This window comes from Xiphophorus hellerii, chromosome 10 (genome assembly GCF_003331165.1).
Source record: "Xiphophorus hellerii strain 12219 chromosome 10, Xiphophorus_hellerii-4.1, whole genome shotgun sequence".
Classification (NCBI taxonomy): Eukaryota; Metazoa; Chordata; class Actinopteri; order Cyprinodontiformes; family Poeciliidae; genus Xiphophorus; species Xiphophorus hellerii.
Window position 1 is genome coordinate 6,557,941 of NC_045681.1, and position 22,100 is coordinate 6,580,040.

General features: G+C 38.3%; 1 protein-coding gene across 2 annotated transcripts; it reads left to right on the forward strand.

The window, feature by feature from the left end:
• Positions 1-7,015: 7,015 nt before the first annotated feature.
• On the forward strand, positions 7,016-21,407 carry LOC116726728 (gap junction gamma-1 protein-like). Of its 2 annotated transcripts, XM_032573579.1 has the most exons (3): positions 7,016-7,290; positions 10,772-10,843; positions 18,968-21,407. In XM_032573579.1, exon 3 carries the CDS (start codon positions 19,021-19,023, stop codon positions 20,395-20,397), a length of 1,377 nt encoding a protein of 458 aa, XP_032429470.1. In that variant the 5' UTR covers positions 7,016-7,290; positions 10,772-10,843; positions 18,968-19,020; the 3' UTR covers positions 20,398-21,407. The 2 variants fall into 2 exon arrangements, with proteins under 2 accessions (XP_032429470.1, XP_032429469.1); XM_032573578.1 differs by lacking the exons at positions 7,016-7,290; positions 10,772-10,843 and adding an exon at positions 17,218-17,374.
• The last annotated feature ends 693 nt before the right edge of the window (positions 21,408-22,100 follow it).

Genomic DNA, 22,100 nt, shown 5'->3' on the forward strand with positions numbered 1-22,100 from the left:
CCTCGTTTCACTGCAAGGTAGGACTTTTACTTGCACATTGTGTAAAAGTTTGAGTAATTATAGACAGTTGACGAAACCTCTGGCACATTTTCAGTGCTTATTTCTGACTGCAGTGTGATATTACATAGGAATGAGCCACCTTCTCCCTTTTCTCTTATCTATTTTCTGTTCTTAATTAATTAAATGTAGCACTTTATTGATGCAACATGTGCTGCCTTTGCTATCAATATCTGTCTTCATGAACACCAAATCACCAAAACACTCTTAACCCCAGAAATATAATGACTATGAGTTAAATTACATCCACCTCTCCTACTCCTTTCTTCCAGATTCCCAGATAAATGAAGTTGCTAAAATGTTGTACCAGCAGGGTCTCACTGAGCTGATTCACAGCTCCCCCAGTGAGCAGGTGGCGTATCTCCTGGTGGAGAGGGCTTCCCTGCTTGAGATGAATCAGGATCCTGGTGATGGAGACCCAGAGAGTCGACTGAGGACCCACGCAGAACCACTGAACCCCGTCATATGTGCGGTAGGTGAAACAGTAGTACCAAAACTATTATTTTCGTGGTGTGTGGGTTTAATTTTTAAAGTCTTCACAGATAAAAACTTTCAAGGTAAAAAGTGAGATTAATTGGAGTAGAATGTGTTTTTATCTCAGTCCAGTGCTGGGACTCTAATGAATTCTGCTGCACTGGTCTGCAACCTGACCATTATAAACATTTGTCTATAATGCTGATTAAGACCAAAAAGTGAGTTCACACCACACTGATTCTAAAGTCTCTGCGGGAGTGACAGGTGCATTTTTGAACCAATTTTAAGGTGCTTTAATTGCTTTTTGAAAGTATTAATTAGTCATAGTCAAAATCCTTTGACTATGACGATTCAGGTCACATGAGAAGGATTTTTGTGACTCTTTCATGTAAAAACCTAAACTAAATGTTGAATTAGATATGCTGACTATGGTATTCATCTTTAGAACACTTATAATTTTTTTGACGCTTTATTTTTGTTTGGTTTTGTTGCATTTTTAATATGATCTAAGCCCTTTTTTTTTATTTTTGAGTCTTTACAATTTTATAAAACAAAGATTTTTTTGTTCAGTTCCTATTTGTTTTTCTTACAATGAAGTAAAATCTTACAAATTTAGAATTGTAATATTTCAAATTTTTTTCCTCTTTACAATACACACTTATTACATAATTTGTTTCCTCAATTTTACAATTTATATATTATTTAGTTGGATTTGCTTAGTAATTATTTTACTTTATCTGTAGTAGTCTGAACATTTTTGCAACACTTGCACTTTCAAAAACCTTCAATTAATTCAAACTCATCCGTTCACCTCCATACTTGTTTTTACTTAAGTTGATTTAAGTAAAAGCAAACAAAAAGCCCATTTAAATAGCTGCTTAGATAGGTAGGTTCCCCCTTGTTGTGTGATCATCTCTCAAGTTTGGCCTTTCTGACGGCAAACAGTTAACCAAACCCAAGCATGACTGAAGTGTGTAAAAGATGCTTTTCAATTCACTTGCTGTTGAGTCAGTTGGTCATTTTAGGCTGCGTTCACACTGTAGTGACCCAATTCCGATTCTTCTTGCCTTAATTCGTCCTGTATCGGATCTTTTCGTGACAGTCTGAACAACACAGGTCGGATTCTTTTCGAATACGATCCAGGCCACTTGGGTATCCGATTTAAATCTGAACCTGAACGGCCAGGTCGCATTTATCCGACCTGAACGTCACTGAGACTCTACAAACGTCATTATTCTGCGTCCTGATACGCGCAAGCGGGAAGTAAAACAACAACCATGGCGGCCAATAATGAGGATTAAGTTAATATCCTGCCTCCCTTTGGACAACTACTTCAAAATCATAAGCTATGCTCCACCGTTAGCAACCATGTTTACTTCTGCAAACACTGAGCACTACTTCTTCTTCTTTATGGCGGTTGGCAAAACACTGAGCAGGCTCTCAATGTGTGACGTCATTGCGCCCTCTACTGCGCATGCGGGACACTTTCAGGTCGTTTGCAGTTCACACTGGAGATCACATGCAGGTCGCATAGATTTGGAAGTGTGAACGGCCACAGCAAAAAAAATACGATTTGACAAAAAAATTGGAATCTGAATGAAAGCACGGTGCACTCTGTAGTTCTTTGTTTAGATTGTTTATCTACTATTTATGTTTAATATATCCAGGGATAAATTTAAAAAGAAGGTAATTTAGAAACTGAAATGCTCTAACTCTTTAACAGGCTATCAAAATAGTTTAAAAAGCTTTCAGAATAAGTTTGGATATTTTGGTTTGTTTCAAAAGGAAACAATCCAGTGAGAGCAACTGGTTGTACAGACTGAGACTGTCTTCAATTAAATTAAAGAAAGTGGCAGCCGTTACGGGGAAGGACGGTGAGCTTGAAGGACACGACGATGACGTAGTCTTGGCCAAGTTGATGACAATTTGCCATTGCTGCAAAAGTCCTGAAGTCAGAGGCGTCATCCAAAGCAGTTTGTCAGCATGTAGATCATCCACAGTCGGCTTGATGTCAAAGTGAAGACAGAAGATTGGAGGACAGAGTCCAGGCAGAAGAGCGGGTCAAGACGAGGTAAAAGGGAGATGACCCGAATGAAAATGAGAGTAGCCAAGAAAAGATCAACTTTTGAGGAGAATTCATGTTAGAAATAAACAAAATGTTTCTTAAATGTGTAAAAACTTAAATGATTAAAAGTCTGAGATTTTAATAATATTCACATTTCTAAGGATTTTGTTGTTGCATTTTAGACCTGCTGCACTGTTGATGTACAGTGTTGCAAATGCAGAGTTGACCATTTTGTCCACTAAAAAAATAAAAGTCCCTGATTTCTGAATAATCCAAAATCTATAACTTACATGAATGAAACACTATTATAAGTCTAGCTTTACCAAACCACAGTTGAGCTGAACACTTTTGAGTTTACATTTATTGACTTTGACTGAAATGCATTTTCTGTTAAAAAAAAAACAAAAAAACAACAACCGACAGATTTGAACTGATCAGGTTATCTTTAAACTCTTGAACTAAATAACACCACTGCAAGGCTTCAAAATGAGACTTTAGTTCATTCTGGAACAATGAGGTCTTCCCAGGTTTAGTTGTGCAGAAATGTTCTGCAATACAATCCCAAATGTTGGCTTTTGGCCATCTTTTGCACAAATTACAAGCTGCTAAGTGATCCTGACCTTCATTTGTACTCAAGACATTTCAGAGTCCACAGTGCCTTGACTTTATAACCACAAAATTCAAATTAGCTCTTTATGATTTTATGTAATAAACCAACAAAGTAGTAAATTATGGTTCAATAAATAACTGGCAGTCAATCTGTATTTAGTCCTATTTACTATTCATGAAACCAATCCCGGAAGAAAAACCTGTTAAATGTTGCAAAAAATGTTAATATTATTTTATCTATTTCTAAACTGAAAACGGTCCTTGCATTAAATTACCTAATTTCTTTTCATGTGCTACCCACATCTACCCTGAATATGCTTTAAACTTCCTATTAAGCTTTTCAACCCAGCAGATGGCGCCAAATCCAAAGTCCCGAATATATTCCAGTGAAGTGGATTTTAACTTCTGTATCCTTCCGCCCTCTGCAAGACAACACAGTGGAATGACCGCTGCTGATGGAGATCATGAAACATCGCTCAACATCTCGACAGAAGAGGCTCAAGGCTGTGATGACATAGAAAACATGCCATGATGTGAGTTTGAGAAGCTGAAAAAGTCTCAGGAGTAATCTGACGATTCAGCGTTCTTAATAATCTGTCTCTTCTGTTTAAGAGACAGAAGAGACAGATCTTCACATTTGTTTGTTAGTCCTCTGATCTGATTTGTCATATTTGCGTGCCTTCATGACTTTTAGGGTCTGCGGCAAACAATGTGCCAATATATCCACATACATGCTTTGACATGTTTCCTAATCGACAATATCTTGTGTTTTAATAACTTTATATTCTAATACGCCATTTAAAAGTAGTTTAACCAAACTTCCTGGCGCCATGTTTAATTCCAAACGGGAAGCCGTGGTTGTTTTGAAGCAATCTGGTTGGCTGATAGTGTGCGCTACACCGCCCCCTACGGGTTTGGCATGTCTAAAACAGCGCTCAGGAGCGGATTTTTTGAGGTTCGTATCGGTTCAGGATTGGTTTCCGATTCTGAAACCGATCCTGTGTGTATGACAATTATTTTTTTAAACGATGTGATGGAGACATTAGAGTTATAAAAACCCAGCTATGTGGACAAGGACTCAAAGTAAGAGGGGTGAAAATATATGAAGGGGTAAATTGTTTTGTGACTTTCATTTGTAAAATATTTTTAAAATTACAATTTTCGTTCTACTGCAATATATACGTTTTATAAAAAAATATTTTTCACATATTTGTTAAAACTGTATAGCATAAGAACGATAATCAGTGTAAAAATTGAGCTCTTCTGGCTTTTCCCAGTCTCCCAGAACTAACCAGAAACAACCAATCAGAGCCAGGAGGCAGATCTTAGTGCTGCCAATCACCCTCTTTATGCTACGCTACAGCTAGCAGAGCCTGTTGTGAAAGCTCAGGCTAGTTATCATAGCTACTGATGACGGCGGATAAACGGTTTTCTTGTAACCGTTGTTGTTTCTCCACCTTTAGCATATTTAGCAGCTAGTACATGTTGTTGATTGACAGCACTAAGACCCTCCACTTGGCTCTGATTGGTTGTTTTTGGTCAGGAGCGGTGTATTTCTTCAGAAGGCAATAGGTGGAGGGCATTAATCTGTTCACGGATTATCTGTCTCATATTTTACTGTCACAACATGGCGACAGTTTTAACAAATATGTAAAAAAAAAACTGATTTAAAAAAATAAAACTTACATACTGCAGCTTTGAGCACTACAATGTGTTGATTTATCATTTAAAATCATGATGAAGTACTTTGCATTTATTTGTGTTTGTAGCATAATAAAGATCAATTTGCCCTTTATTGAGCCTGTCACTGTATCAAACAGTTTGTTAATGCTTAATAGGAAGAACATACTACAACCTACTCTGACCTCCAGAGAAAAGCGATCAATATATGACAAATTATATTGGAGTTTCTTCTCCAGCTTGTGTCACCATCTCAATTTTCACACAGAAGCTGATACAGCAGGAAACCCTTAGCTGCTGAGATGCTTTAAATTGCCATTGCTGTCTGATGATTGCTTTTATGGATAACCCCATCGACTCTTCTCCATTCAATTACTCCACCCTGAGGTGAAAGATAACTCACTTAGGGGGAGCTTCAAGCCTGTAGGAGGTCATTTTGAATTAACGTATAATACCTCTCGTGCCGATACACAATCAGGCTGATTACGGTTGGAGTTGTTTTCCGCCACTCCTCCCCGTTTGATTCCTCGAGTGATAGTTTAAGAACACAATGACAGCCAAAAGTCAAGCTTATTAGCTTTGACGGTGGCAGAGACAAACAGTCGGAAAGGATGATGGAAGAGTTGCCTGTCTGGCCTGGATTTTATCTAACGTCCTTGAGATTAACAGCAGAGATAGAAAGGAATTCCTCTGTTGAGGGTCACCAGCTGCAAAGAATACAATGCATGAATTTTATCAGCATGTCCTTGAGGAAGTCAAATATGAAGGGATAAATCCTCCCGTCTTTGTGAACCTGTGAATTCAGACGTAACTGTGTGAGTGAGGAGAAGAGCTGCAGGTTAAAGCTGCAGTAGGAATTTTTTTTTTAGTTTTCAATATTCATTAAAACTGCCATCATGTTGTGACAGTACCGGTAAGTTATGAGACTGATAATCTGTTGGGGAAAAATGAGCTCCACTCTGTGTCACTGTTGTGATCTGAAAAAATGCAACACTTCTGGTCAAAAATGACCAATTAGAGCCAAGAGGAGAACGTCAATCATCCTCCGGTACGCTGCTCAATGTACTAAAGTTGGAGAAACAATTTTCTGTTGCAGAAAAACCTTATCTGCTGCCATTGGTGGATATAACTAGTCTAGAGGACCACATTAAAAGTTATGGCGGGCCAGATTTGGCCCCCAGACCTTGAGTTTAATACATTATCTTAGAGAGAGACATAAACAGTTGTGTGCCTAAATATTATTTTATTAGTCAAGTTAACCATTTGAGTCCTAAGTTTCAAATCTCCACCTGGATATTTTTGCTTATTGTAATTGTACACAGTTCTTTAAATGTCATGTGATTAAATATATATTTGCCCATTTATCCATAACAACTGGAACTTTCAATATCTAGCAAGTTATTTTTGCAATTCACCATCTATTAAAAGAGCGTCCCTCAGATTAATTTCACTTCCTACTACGGTGGGAGTGAAATTACCGTAATAACCTGATATATAACGTCTCCCCTTTCAGAAATCGTTGGAATTTTTCAGATAGTGCAACGTGTGGTGGAATTACAGTACTGCAAATTTGGCTGGATGGTCACCAATACGTTCAGCCTGGAAGGGTTAAAGCAGTTTTCATTTGTATTCTGTCAAAATATATTCATGTGAAAAAAAGTTCAACATTATTTAACTTTAAGAAGTACTTATCAAATATTTATTCATATTTTAACACTTTAATGGGTAGTTTTATTTAAGTATATTCATGATCTTGACGTGTCCCGCAATAAAAATTAGTTTAACAGTCTTGGTCTAGAGGGCCATATAACAACTTACGGCGGGCCAAATTTGGCCCCCGTGCCTTGAGTTTGACACATGTGGTTTAAGAGTTTGCCTTTAGCATATTTCAGCTTAATAAACAAGAAAAGCCAAAAGAAAAATAAGTATTTTAAAAAATCATTTTGTTGGCAGAATTGGACCATATAGTCCTAAAACAATGAAGATTAAGAATAAACTAGACAAAAGGAAGATTATTTTGTTTATTGTATTAACCCCATTAAAAAAAAAAAAACAATCCTGTGATGTCTGACTTTCTCTCGCTCTCAGAAAGTCAAACTCCTCCTTTCTTGATTCACTCAGGGAGTTTCAGTCAGTTTGTCTTCAGCACCATCCGCGCTGCGTTTCTGCGGCTCCCCGGGGGAAGAAAGAAGAGGAGATGTTGTTTATAAAAGTAAGGCAGAACTTCTTTACGTGTCCTTCAGTATTTTAATGAGCAGTAAAAGCAGGGAGTCAACGCTGCTTCTGTTTGCGCCGGAGATTTTTTTTTGTTTTTGTTTTTTTTTTTTAAATCAGCGGTTGCTTTGCTGGACTTTCTGCATCCTGCCGGTTGAAAACGTTAAAACCCAACGATGCGCTCGGAAAAGGTGAGCAAGAAAAAAAAAGTCTGAAATACCTTTGGGGGGAAATCAGATCGCTAAAGAAACCGCTGACAAATGACTCGGAGAACAAACGGTGAGTTAACAAAGAAATATAGATTTGTATTTCTAAAAAAATGTGTCACTTTGGTAGGAATCAATTTTAAAAGTTCGAAGCTTAACTAATTAATTTTTTTACCGTCTGCTAGCAAACGAAATAATTGTAATTTAAAAATATTTTTGGCAAAATAAGAAAGTATTAATGGATCAAGCTTCATTAAAATGAACTCGTATTTAAAATTAAAGTAATATATTTTCTTAATATTTCAGAATTTCTTGCTAGGCTAAAGTTTGCTCGTGTTAGCAAGTTGCTAGCATTTAAATCACAATATTTTTTAGCTGCGGGGCAACCTGTAGATTTGCCTGTTTAAAAATGGCTGCGACATTTTATACGTTTTAAAGTCAAATATTACGCTATCTGGTGTTACAATTACAAATTCTACTATATTTAATTTAATCCCTTGGCTAATTATTTTAAAGGATTTTTTGTAGCATTTTAGTGCACACTCAGATACTACAAAAGGATCTTTGGAGCAAATTTTAAACATGGAAGCAAGTTGGTTTTTGATTAGTCACTGGAATTTTCTCAAATTTTCCCCCCCAAAATTCCAAGGTACAGTTTCAAGATGTTGCCTAAAAAGTCAGAACGTTGAGAAGGTCAAAATTCTGACTTTCTTCTTTTATTGATTGAAGACAGTTTTAAAATTAAATTCAGAATTTTGACTTTTCATTAAATACAACGAAAAAAGGCACTTCTGAGGTTAAAGTCAAAATTCTGACTTTTTTTCTTAGGATTCTCAAAAAAGTCAGAATTCAATGAAAAAAGTTGCAATTCTGAGATGAAAGTATCAGAATTTATTAGATTTTTTTTTCAGGTTTCCAAAGTCATAAATCTGAGTTTAATGTCAGAATTCTGACTTTATTCATAATTCTGAGATTAAAGTCAGAAGTTTGACTTTTTTTTCTGCATTTATTGTCGTGATCTGTGTTTTCTGTGCGTTAATTTCGAGTTTTCTGTGTCGCTGTGTCTCCGTGTTGTCCTGTTCTCCCCTCGATTACTCCCAGGTGTTTCTCGTTCCCTAATTACCCCGTGTGTATTTAGTGTCACCTGTGTCTCTGCATCTCTGTCGGGTCCTTGTCTTGCAGTCGTCTTATGTGCGTTCAGTCCTTCGTGTTGTCCATTCTATGTACCAGTTGCTACCGGCGTTGAGCCCTGGCTTCTACTCAGTCGTGCTGCCTGGTTGTTTGTGGACTTTTTTGGGACATTCATCATTAAAATCATTTATTCATCCTACCTGGGTCTGCTGCGTCTGCCTCACCACCCCTCACCGCCACACTTCATGACAGAAGGACCCGACCAAACTGATCGGTGAGGCAGCTTATACGGATACAGCTGGATTAAGAATGTTCCCTCCAAAGAGGCAGAGCGGACCGAGGCTGAGATCCAGCAGGGAGGAGAGGGCACTGGCTGAAGCTCTCGCCGATCTGCAGCGGGAGCTTTTCCGGGGGACAAGACTGGTGTTAGCACCCCCCGGATTCGGCCCCCGTCGATACCTCCTTCCGGGAAGTCAGCGACCTGAGCCGCCGGTGGACCCGGCCCCTGGTCGCCTCAAGGAGCCACCACCTCCGCCGCCGGTTCCAAGGGTGCGCTCCGGCATTCCTCCGCCGCCGGCTCCGAGGCTTCGCTCCGGCATTCCTCCGCTGCTGGCTCCGAGGCGCCTCTCTGGACTTCCTCCGCCGCCGGCCCCGAGGCACCTCTCCGGACGTCCTCCGCTGCCGGCTCCAAGGGGCCGCTCCGGACCACCTCCGCTCCTGGTCCCAGTTAGTGGGAGTCTCCCTAGTGCCAGTTCCGAGTCTCCGCCCCTTAGTGTTCCTGAGTCTCCGCCCCTTAGTGTTCCTGAGTCTCCGCCCCTCAGTGTTCCTCCCGAGACCCCGACTCTCTGTGCTCCTCCCAAGATCCCGACTCTCTGTGCTCCTCCCGAGACCCCGACTCTTTGTGCTCCTCCCGAGACCCCGACTCTCTGTGCTTCTCCCGAGACCCCGACTCTCAGTGTTCGTCGCCGCCTCAGGGCGGCCCCAGAGACTCGTCGTCGCTGCCTCAGGCGGCCCCCGGGACTCCTCGTTGTCGTCGCCTCTGGGCAGCCCCCAGGACTCCTTGTCGTCGCCTCCAGCGCCGCAGACGGCCGCCGGACCACCTCCATGGTTCCCGCCTCCTGTGCCTCCGCCCACTCCGTTGGGTTGTTTTCTGTTGTTTTGGACTCTTGGTGTTCCCTGTGTTTCCGCCCACAATGGTGGGTTGTTTTTTGTTGTTTCGGACTCTGGCCCCCCGTCCAGCGCCCCTCCCCCCACCCTTGTTGTGTTTTTTGTTTTTTGGGGCGTCTGGTAGCCACCCTTGAGGGGGGGGTACTGTCGTGATCTGTGTTTTCTGTGTGTTAATTTCGAGTTTTCTGTGTCGCTGTGTCTCCGTGTTGTCCTGTTCTCCCCTCGATTACTCCCAGGTGTTTCTCGTTCCCTAATTACCCCGTGTGTATTTAGTGTCACCTGTGTCTCTGCATCTCTGTCGGGTCCTTGTCTTGCAGTCGTCTTATGTGCGTTCAGTCCTTCGTGTTGTCCAGTCAATTTACCAGTTGCTACCAGCGTTGAGCCCTGGCTTCTGCTCAGTCGTGCTGCCTGGTTGTTTGTGGACTTTTTTGGGACATTCATCATTAAAATCATTTATTCATCCTACCTGGGTCTGCTGCGTCTGCCTCACCACCCCTCACCGCCACACTTCATGACACTTATATGTTATTGTAGTTATTGCAAACTACAATAACTTTGGTTAAACCAGGCCTGAATTATTTTAATCCTGCTTTACAACACAATTTGTCATTTTAAAGTGTTTTAAAATGTGTTTTAGTGCAAAATAATTCAGGGCAGGTTTGATCAGGCATTTGTTTATTTTAATATTGACGCATAAGACATAGGGGAAACAAACTTTCAAGGTTTGACTCGTCTATTTCTCATGGTTAACCTGGCCATTTCTTGTGTATTTTCACAAATAGGATAATTGTTTCTTGAATGACAAACTAACCTTTTAATTATGTGCATGCAGTGAGGAAAAATGCTCAGATTTGACTTTTGTAAGTATTTTATAATTTTGGATAGATTTCATCAAAGTGCTAAATAAAAAAAATATATGAGTCAAATCAAGTTTAGCTTGAAAAAACAATGAAACTGCCACAAACCCAAAACGACTGCTTGGGTTATAACTAATAGTCAGGATGTTGGATTTTACTGAGCCTCCAATTAATGATAGCTTGTTATGGGGCACTTCCGTTCCAGATGTGCCAATGTTGATGAGAAGTACAGTTATTTATTTTTTTTCATTTAAGCACTTTTTTGACCCTTATCTTAAAGTTGTTTGGCTGCTTTTCTGTTCGCTCTGCAGGCAGATGGGGCTTAAATTGAAGATATCAGAGAAGACATCAAGTTGGAGAGGATCAAATAATTACACGAAAAGGTAACACCATTATTCTCTTTTATCCTGATTTTTTGGAGTCTTTCTTAAATATTTTAAGAAAGGAAATATCTAATTTTTGTTCTATTTATCTAAAAAGTGAGAGTTCAAAGTGGTGTACATTTTTTGTTGCACTCTCCATGTGTCTATGAAACTTTTTGTATAAATAACATTTTATTCCAAGAGGAACCAGTTAGGTCCCAGCTGTGTGGGAGGATAATTGATGGTTTATACAGTGGGGTTGGGTGGTATTGAATTTTTTAAAACTGTTAAACCTTCCTCAAATTACACCCTAGTAAACTGACTTCCTAGAAAGGTTTGTGATGCTTTCTCATTGCCACATAAGATGTTTTTACGGTTTCTAGTGTATTACAAGCTTTTATCCCAAGAGAAAACATCTAACATTTCAATATTTAAGTGATTTGACAACAAATGACTAAATGATGGCTGAAAAACATATTTTTTTATCACTTCTAAACTTTTTTTTTCATTAGAAATGTGACTATGAGTGTATTGGCTCAAATTGTGTTTATCCTTTGCAGAGGAACGCAGGTGTAGTTACATTTTGAATGCTGGTTTTGTAAGACTTCTGCTTTTTAAAAAGCACAGTAGAATTTTACGTGCCATTTTTTTATACTGTGTTACAGACAAAGTTTCGTTTGCCTATCAAGGCTGAACTGCAGAAAACTGAGACAATTTAGTTATCGCTTTCAAGAAAACATAAATTTTTGACTCTTGTTAAGTAAAATGAAATAATAAATGGTTTGGAAATGTATCAATAGAGTAAAATATCTGGTTTAAATCTCTCTGTTATTTATGCATTAATTATTTTCTGCCCCAAACTGCAACTGTTAAGTTTATTCACCAAAGTTTCCCAATCAATGTACTGATTAGGTATGTCACAATAAGTAATAAATTAATTAAATTAAAATGAGTTCAGTAATTTCAGTTTTTTTCTCCTTCTACCAAAAACTGCATGACAAAACTCTTTAGTTTTGGTCTCTTTTGTTAACAGAGAATCCATAATGAATTTCTTTTGTTATTTCTGTTGTTAATTTTAATTTGGATATTTAACATGTCTTCCAGTTCCAATGTTAAATGTTCAATTGAATTTAAAGTTTATTGATCACTGAGAATGTGTTCCTGCATTATTATGCCATTATCATTGTCTGAAAACAACAATAATATCGTTTATTGCAATAAATTTATCGTCCATCAAATTTAGTATGACATTTTTATGGAAACACATCCTGACACCATTTGTTTGTAGTTATCTTTTTTTTGTGTTTGTATACTTTTTACATTTTGCCTCCCACACATATAATTGTTGAAGTCATTCTGTCATTTTCCTGCTACAACTCTTTATTTTATTTGAAATGGTAACCGTGCAGAAGTATGTATCATGGCTGGTTTTGTCCAATTGGCAGTCACTTACTTCCCTTTTTTTAATGAGATCACCTTAATGCAGACTCAGGAGAATCCATTTAATGGAGAATTCCCATCAGTTTACTGCGGGAAACGGCGGTGTCAGCAAGTTGCAAACTTTTTAAAGTTGCCTTTTGTGTAAATAGTCGGTGAGCGTTTCAATCTCAAATAGCCTTTGGGTGGAGCATCACTTTTAGAGCTTTGAAAGCAACCACAAACCTTCATGTTCGCAGCTTGAAGCCCACTTAGACGGGCTTGTACAAAGCTGGCTCTTTTATAGGCTCTATAGGAAACAGGAGGTTCTCGATCTCAGGATGGGAGACATCTGGAGTTGGCGTGCGGCACCACTCCCAGCTTCTCAATTTGGTACATTCTGGCCTCTTTCACAAACTTTGACCTTTTCCAGTAATTTAACTAAACAGGTTAACTTTACACGACCTTACAGAAGTATTAAATACCTCTTGCACCTTTTTAAAAAAACATTTTTTACACTACAAAGTTTGTTGTAATGTGAAACGATGTAATGTAATATATCTACTTCTGAAAAGTATTGTATTAATTTTGGGGAGCATGTGTCTACCAATATGCATTTTTGCCAACAGGTAATAACCCAGTTCCTCTTTGCAGAAAAGTTCTAGTCACATGGTATGTGGTGTTAATTTGTGCCTCCGATCTTTAATTGAGCCATTCCAACACATTATTACATTCTGCTTCGGTTCTGACTGCATGTTGATGGTGGTTGTCCTGCAGGAAGGTGAAACTCACACTAGTCTTTTGTGGCCTCTAGCAGGTTTTCCCCAGAACCGCCCTGAGTTTAGCTCCATAAATGCACATTTTGTGTACTAGAAGAATATCTGAAAGCCATGTTTCATTTTTCTTTCTATTTACTGTTGTACTCTTTTCTTTAAAGAGTCGGACCGAATGAAGAACGCGAGCCCAAAATGTGTGAACTCACTAGAGAAAACGGTTGAAGACAATCTTTGTTTCCAGATAATGAAATATTTGTGAACAAGCAACGTTTGTTTTCTCTGCATTAGATGGCAGGCTTCAAATAATCTGAGCCAAATTACAAAATGTTATCTCTCACAAACTGAGATTCCCCAAATTGTTAAGATGTGGCAGCTAAATCTTTGAAATGAAAATTATATAAACAGTACAACAAAATGTTTGGAAATGCAACAAACAGAATAAGTCCTTGATTTTAGCAGCTGTTATGTTGACGTTTTAGACAGAAGCAATATTTTGCAAAGATGATTTTATTTTCTGGCCCAATACAAGTTTTGGGTTTGTGATCTCAGATTTGTTCTTGTAGATGAACCGTAAGGCTCTACTCTCTGTTCATTTTCTTATATATTTTTCTCAAGTTATGTTTAATTGGGTTACCAGATCTTAGTAAAGACTTTATTATATTAGCTGCTTTATTTTGGCAGTGAAGTAACTGAAATTGCTTTGAAACCATCAATTAGAAATATGCTTAATTTATGAAGAATCCTTTTTCTCATCCTGCCTGTGAAAAGCCCTTCACCTGTTATTGGTTTTAAAATATTTGTAGAGTTTTGTTTTGCTGTCAGATTAACAAAATTTCTGCATAACAGAGTTCATAGCATTGTTATCACAGAAAACATTTTGCGTATTTCTGAATGAAGCTATGAGGAAAAGTTGCAAAAACAATATTACTTTCATCTAAACTTATTTATTGAGCCATAAAGTCTGTGTATAAGATTAAAAAGAATCTATTTATTTTTGTTTGTTATGTTGTAATTATCACTATTTCTGGTGATTGTGGTTCTGATTCCCTTTTGGGCTTTTTTACTTTATAAAATCTGACAGAACATCACCTCTGATCAAATCACGATAACAATGAGTGACTTCCTGCTGGTAGAAACTGTTAACTACAGCGACTTAATCAGAATTTGTAACTGTAGACTATAAATAAATTAAAGCAAATTAATAATTGGTTGTCAAAGCAGGTATAAATTGCCCTCAAGGTGGGTTTGTACAAAATGCCCAGCTGCAAATCGCTACTTTTCTTTTGTGAGAACCAAAACTGCTTAAGAAACTTTGTTCTAATCAACACAGTCAGGATATATTACCTAAAATGTTAATTTGTCAAATTTTAAGTTATAGGGTTTTTTGTTGTTGTTTGTTTTGGCAGAGTAAAGTTCAGCAACATTTGTGGTTTTCCTTCTGGACTAATGTCTCCATATTGCCCTTTACCATAAACATTGCCATATTTCACCTAATTTCAAAATAGTCAGCCTAAGTCATTGGATTTGTTTGCTGCCACTTCCAGTCAGCAAAGGCTTGAATAAACTCCAACACTATCAAAAATGCACATTTTTAAAAAAAACATCATTATCTTCAGTTTACAGTACCGTCTCAGTCGCTGTGTTGCTCATCTGACATGCAGGTTTGATTTGTTCCTATTAATACAAGTTGTCCCCTAAAACACAGGTGTCAAACTCATGGCCCAGGGGCCAAATCTGGCCCGCCACAGCTTTTTGTGTGGCCCTCTGGACTCCAGATGCTAAATTGCATCAAATCAATCTGTCCACCCAGTTTTCTGTGACTCTGTGTTTGTGGAAATTCATGTTAAAAAAGATTCCCACATTTTTTCCTGCTAATGCATAACTGAAGTTTAGTGCAAATTTTCAGCGAAAATTGTCAAAAACATTGGGTTTAATTTTTAATTGACCTCTAACTTTCTCCTGTAGGTGGCAGTATTTTTGCACTTTACGACTCCTCTACCTCAGCATTATTTGATGTCAAGTTATTAGTTCGTCTGTGATCGATGTGACGATTAACGTCATATATAATCGCAAATATTGTAAAATTCCTTGAAACTTTTTCAAAATCCACAAAATTAGTGAACTGAACAATGTGAAAAGACGTTTAATTTTAAGAAATATTTATAAAATGCAGGTATTTATTAATATTTTAACAGTTTGTCAATGGGTTTTATCAATACATTCTGGTACGACCGTCCCTCTAAGACCATTCATAATCTTGATTTGGCCCAAAACGATGAGTTTGAAACAGACGATCTCATTGCTCCCAGTTCTGCGGGGACATGTTTCGGTTAGCAGAAGAAGAAGGTGAGCGTTGCGGAGGACTGAGATTCGTGTTTGGGCTGGAAGGAGCTGTGCCACTGGCCCTCCACATGCTACGTTACACAACGTGGCCAGATGTGCACTTTCAAACGTCACGTGGCTGTTAATGAAGCCGTGGAAAGGGATGGTGTTTTTCTTCAAAGAAGCAGCAGACGTCAGGAAGCGTGTTAACGCAGCCGCTGGTGACTGTCTATTATTAGGCGAAACCGTGGAGATGTGTGGAGTCCACCAAGAGTCGACATACGCAGGTTTAAGGAATTTCTTAGTAATCACATAGTAAATATTTTATTTACAGAAGTAAAATGAAATTAAACTGAACAACAGTTATTCATCTGAAATCAAATTAATGATGGAAATTAGTTTAATCAGATTTCATAACCTGATAGCCTCAGAATAATTTTACATTTATTCTTTTATTATCTCAATGAAATCTGTTCCTTTGAAGCCTTAAGAATTAGAGTACAGCTGGAGCAGATGGGCGTCTGCACGTTAAATAGAGGCGTTAAATGGTTACATAATGTGTGGTATATGTGTCAGGTTCATTTGAGTACACAAGTTCTCATTTGGACAGTTTACGTTTATATTTTCTAAAAATTTAAACTATCTGTAGATGATTATACAGCTCTAGGAAATATTAAGACCACTTAAAATTATCAGTTCTTCTGATTTTACTCATTGTAGGTATAAGTTTGAGTAAAACAAACATTGTTTTTTTATTCAATGAACTACTGATAACATGCCTCTGAAATTACAAGCATAGATTTTGTATTTATTTGGTCAAAATAACAAAAAAGATGCAGCGCTTTCAGACCCCAAATAACACAAAGAAAACAAGTTCATATGTATTTAGAAACACCAATACTAATGTTTTAACTCAGGAAGAGATCAGAAATCAATATTTGGTGGAATAACCATCAGGTTTTCAATGGGGTTCAGTGCAGTGGGCTCTTAGTTTTTCCAGAGCTGTACACTGTATCTTTAAATGTGTCCCACTTCACACATTTTGTCAATTAGTGAACGTGAATAGCCAATAAATGACTGATTATATAATGTGTCCTCGCCAACTATTGGCCTGGTATAGAGGTGTAAATAAACCTAAAATAAGTTCAGATGTTATTACAGTTTCATAACCTGAAACAGTGACACCCTACAAAACCAACAAATACGGAAAAAACACCTTGAAGATAATTTATGACTACTCTTATTATGCTGTCATAAATATGACGCAACACCTGTTATGAACATGAAGTCTTCATAAATGTTTATGACTGCTGTCATGAAGTATCATTCGGTAAATAATGACACTTTTAATGCAAAGTTGTACTAATACTTGCATTAAAAGTCCATTAAAATTGCCAACTTTGCACTAAAAGTGTTATTATTTATGGAATGACTCTTCATGACAAGTCATAGGCATTCAAGAAGACTCCATGTTCAGGTGTTATGTCATATTTATGACAGTATTATGTCAGTCTCATGCACACCCTTTCAAATAAAGTGTCCCCTTGTGTTCTTTTAGTGTTTTTGTGGCACATATAAAAAAAACAGATTTAATTTTTTTCCCCCTGTAAGAATTTTTCCAAGTCTTGTATCGTGATTTCTGGTGTTATTTTTACTTTACCCCTGAATGTAAACGGGCCTTTTCCCTGAGCTTTTTGTGTAATCCAGTTTCCCAGAGGACTGGTGTTGGTCGGAGCTGTTTGACGCTGGTCAGTGTTTCTGGACTACCACATCCGGCTCTTCCTGTGACTTTTCCTCTTGGCAGCCTTATGTTTATTTTTAGATTCTGTGTAATGGGGGAGCCATAATCTGAGTAAACTTCCTGTGTTCTGACATCAACCAGGGGATACCCTGTTTCTCATACATGACCAGAAGCTCGTTGAGAACAGATTAACAATGGTTTTCTTTGGGTGGAGGATTGAGGGGAGAATAGTTTTTTTAAAATCCTGGGAAAGTTTTTTTTCTTTCTTAGATTTGCTCATCTTCATACACCAAAAAGGTAAGTGTTGATATTTCTTCATGTTTGTGTAAATAAGATCTTATTCAAACCGTCTCCCATTTGGGATTTGTATCTCACCATTAGAAGCGGGCCACAGCTTTACCACACAACTGGTATTTATTATGTAGAAAACCACCATTCCTGACTTCTGAAGACTAGGCTGGTTTTGGGTAGGCAGTTAGAGAGGAAGTACGCTTTAATTTGTTGGGTTTGGTTTGCAAACAGCCGCTGTCAACACCTTAATTCTTTACGTGTTTAAACCATGTTGGGCTCCAGTGCACAAATGTTAGACTTGTCTGGTGAAGATTTTATCCAGCGAGGTTACTGGAGCAATGCCTAAGAGATTAGTTGGAAAACATTAAGCATATTTATAAAATATGTTAAAAATAATCTGGAGCTCTGGAAAAAACTAAGAGCCCACTGCAGTGAACCCCGTTGAAAACCTCCTGGTTATTCCTCCCATGTATTGATTTCTGATCTCTTCCTGAGTTAAAACAATATTGTTGTTTCTAAATGAATATGAGCTTGTTTTTGTTTTTTTGTTTGTTTTTTTTGCATTATTTGAGGTCTGAAAGCACTGCATCTTTTTGTTATCTTGAACATTTCTCATTTCCTGCAAATAAATAAAATTTTTGCTTGGAATTTCAGAGACATGTTGTCAGCAGTTCCTAGAATAAAAGAACAATGTTAATTTTACTCAAACATATACCTATAAAAAGTAAAATCAGAGAAACAGATCATTTTAAGTGGTCTTAATATTTTCCAGAGCTATATCAAATGGAAGTTTTACATAAGTTTTTGTAAAATTTTAATAAAAACAGTCATTTTATGTTTAATTTAGTTGATTGCAAGTAATTATAAATCTACAGTCATAGTCAATAATTAGAATATTACTGAAAAGTTAATTTATTCAGTTCTTTACGTGAATCACATTATAGATTAATTACTCTTAGATTAATGTTTTTAAAGTTTTTTTCTTTCACTTATAATGATTTTGCACTCGCACCTCATAAAAACATGACAACCCACGCTGAGCTCCAGCACGTTCAGGTTTACCCCAGAATGTGCTGTACAATGGCTGCTGGAAAACAAGTGTTTGGTTGTCGACTTTTCAAAAATGTATGGTTGTATAATTGTGCAATCTGTTTGCAGCCATTTCCATGGGAGAGTGTAAACGTGGCCGGCAGCGGTATATTTAAATTTAAAGTGACAAGACGCCCTAAAACATCTCATTTTGAAATTAGCTCAAAATAGGCAGAACTGAGCAAACTGAGATCTCATCATCTAACAATGATGTTTTGCAAAAAATTTACAGGTTTTTTATGTCACTTTGACCTATCCTAACCTAACAGGTCACCTTTAAGTTATTTTATATAAATCTGGTACAATTTCATTTCTAACAATTCAGAACTTTTGATTCTGTCTTGTCCTCTTTTGCAACTCTTGTCATGTGGGTTTGATTTATAATATCTAATCTTCACTTTTATTCATTTGTAGAAAACATATCAACTGAGGAAGAAGTTACCTAAAATTTTAGTGAGTCAAGTAATAAACTTTGAATATCTCTAAGCTGGTTTTTCTTCCCGTCCACAGGTCACTAACAGAAGGCGTATGTTGGCTCTTGCCGTAGTTTTCCTGCCACTACCATGAGCTGGAGCTTCCTGACGCGCTTGCTGGAGGAAATTCACAATCACTCCACGTTTGTGGGCAAGATCTGGCTCACCGTCCTCCTCGTCTTCCGCATCGTCTTGACAGCCGTGGGAGGCGAGTCGATCTACTACGATGAGCAGAGCAAGTTTGTCTGCAACTCAGGCCAGCCGGGCTGCGAGAACGTTTGCTACGACGCTTTCGCTCCTCTGTCCCACGTTCGCTTCTGGGTTTTCCAAACCATCCTGGTGGCTGCACCGTCCCTCATGTATCTTGGCTACGCTGTGAACAAAATTGCTCGGGCAGAAGAGCAGGCAGACACGGGGAGAGTGAGGAGATTTCCACGAAACAAACTCAAGAAGCGCTACCTGGGAAGCAGAAAGCAGCACAGGGGCGTGGAAGAGGCTGAGGATGACGACGAGGAAGACCCAATGATCTACGAAGTGACGGAGGCGGAGGATGATGGGAGTCTAGCTGTGAAGGGAGACGGTAATGAGAGACAAGTGAAAGATAAGGTTCGCCATGATGGTCGTCAGCGGATAAAAGAAGATGGGTTGATGCGCATTTATGTCTTCCAGCTGTTGGCGCGTTCCATCCTGGAGGTGGGCTTCCTCTGTGGACAGTATGTGCTGTACGGATTTGCTGTGCCTTCCAGATACGTTTGCTCCGACCTGCCCTGTCCGCACAGCGTGGACTGCTTCGTGTCGCGGCCCACGGAGAAAACCATCTTCCTCCTCATCATGTACGCCGTCTCTATGCTCTGCCTGGTGCTCAATTTATGGGAGATGCTTCACCTGGGCATTGGCACCATCTGTGAAATAGCCCGTTCCCGCCAACTGCAGCTGCGTGACGACAAGCTGTACGGACTCACAAAGAGGAATAAAGCAGTGAATGAGGCGGGGTTGTGCGACGACCACAGCAGCTCCCCTTTCACCTGGAAAGAACCGTCAGCCCCTCCAGGATACAACATTGCCGTCAAACCTCTTCTGGTGTCTAAGGGGAACCACATCCCACCTCTTCCTATCACCGATCTCACCCACTCCAAGATCGCGTGCCAACAGAACCACGTGAACATCGCCCAGGAGGAGCGTCAGCAGTACGTCAACAACGACGAGAACCTGTGCAGGGCTGGCAGGGGCGACGGTCCCAGAAGTACCCAAAAAGACGTGGGCCAGGCGCAGAAGAAGCTGAATGCGAACAACAAGACCTACAGCCAGCTGCAGGGCCACAGTAACAACAACAGCAAACCCAACCATGAACGTAAACACCGGCAGATGTCCCGGCACGCCGCTGGAAAGGCCGAGACCAACAGGGGCAGCAGCGGCACAAGCAGCAGCGGCAAATATGGAGTGATAAAGAGTTCTGAGTGGATCTGAAATAAAGAAACACAGTTCAGATACAGAACTTAGGTTATAACTGATGCAGCTAGACCACAGAGATTGGCTCAAATGAACCATTCAATAAAAGTCTCACTTACATATATGTACTTCTGAATACAATCTCTAACAGTGTCAATCCCGGTTAAAACATTTGCTTATCTAAGTAACTTTTGGGTAAAAACAAGGCTCTTCAGGGACAAATAAAATATTCAAGGGCTCATTTCAGTTAGTATTAGCGACTCCTCTACAATATTTGTTATTATTTAATTGTTTTACATTTGACACTAAGCAGTTATAGAAGAGATTAGCTAAACCCGACTACATAACTTTAAGCATCTATATGCAAAAACGTGTTGAAAATACTAAGACAGGTACATTTCTCTGAGTTAACTCTTAAGAAATACAGAGTAGATACTTGTATCCTGGTATTTTTTGTGTTTTTTCTTGTTTTTATTTGATGTTAAAAATGTCAGTTGTGTCTGGCAGTAGAGGCCTCTGTTTTAAGTGCCTTCATTGAAGAGCCAAAGAACTGCTTAACATGTTTTTATATAATCTGTTCTCACTAAATTGGACATGACCAGCTCTCTATGTACAAATACTTCTAATTTCTAACCAATATTGTTGTTTCTGAGTATGCAAAACAGTTTGTTTTTCTGCTGAGCCAACTTTTCGTTGATTGTTCTCGTAACCAGTTTAGAGATAACATTTTACAACCTTTTTGTCTTTATTATTCTGAGACTGAGAGAATCCTCATTTATGTTTTGAGATTTTTCTATTTGATCACCAGACGTTTACATTTAAGTATTTTTTTTAATACTGTGGTTCTGTGCAACTTATTCCTACATTAGTTCAACGGTTAATGCAGCGCCCCAAATTCATGTTTTACCTGGCCTTAGGTAAGACATATAGAGTTGATTGATTTTCTAACTGAAAGGGTTTGGTTTTGTTCAAAGATATTTTTTTACTGTCAAATAACAGCATGTTTTCAATAAAAAGTCTCTATTTTCTTTGTTGAGTTTGTCTTTCATAAAACAGTTTTCAAAAATACGTATTTAAATGTGACTATCATATAAAACAATTAATGATTTCTGCATTACAGTTTACTCCTTGATGCTTACAGAAACATCGCCATCTGCTGGGAAACTGTAAACAACTGGTTTTAGTTCCTGAAGCTAATCTACATAAAATGACAGCGGCAGTAAAATTTACCCCCCTACCCCCCAAAAAAGTATATCTAAAGGTGGAATATACCTGTATTGCTGTATTCGGTAAACTTTATTTTACTTGGGTCCTTTTATAAACTACATTTTGTTTTACTGGCTGGTGATAATGAGTGAATTGATAATATATAGGCATACTGTATTGGAAATGAGAAGCTAGTCAAAACTAAACTATTAACTGAACCGTGGACACAAAACAAAACAATGACAAACATTTTATTTATAGGAATAACCTGTTTACATTGCTCTGATCTGATCACGTTATGCTTTTTAAATAGTACAATTTTCTAAGTATAGTTCTAAGAGTAAAAAATACTCATGTCTTACTTAAAACGTATAATTTCATAAATAGTTTTTCCAAATTTGACTGAAAACATAAAAATATAAAATGTTAGTATGAATTGATTAAAATATATGAATTTGTATATATGTAATGCATAAATACAAACTATAAGCAGCATGTGAATCGAGAAAATTAAA

What these genes read in the sequence shown, in the direction of transcription:
- LOC116726728 (XM_032573579.1), top strand. Translation starts at nt 19,021, where the DNA reads ATGAGCTGGAGCTTCCTGACGCGCTTGCTGGAGGAAATTCACAATCAC.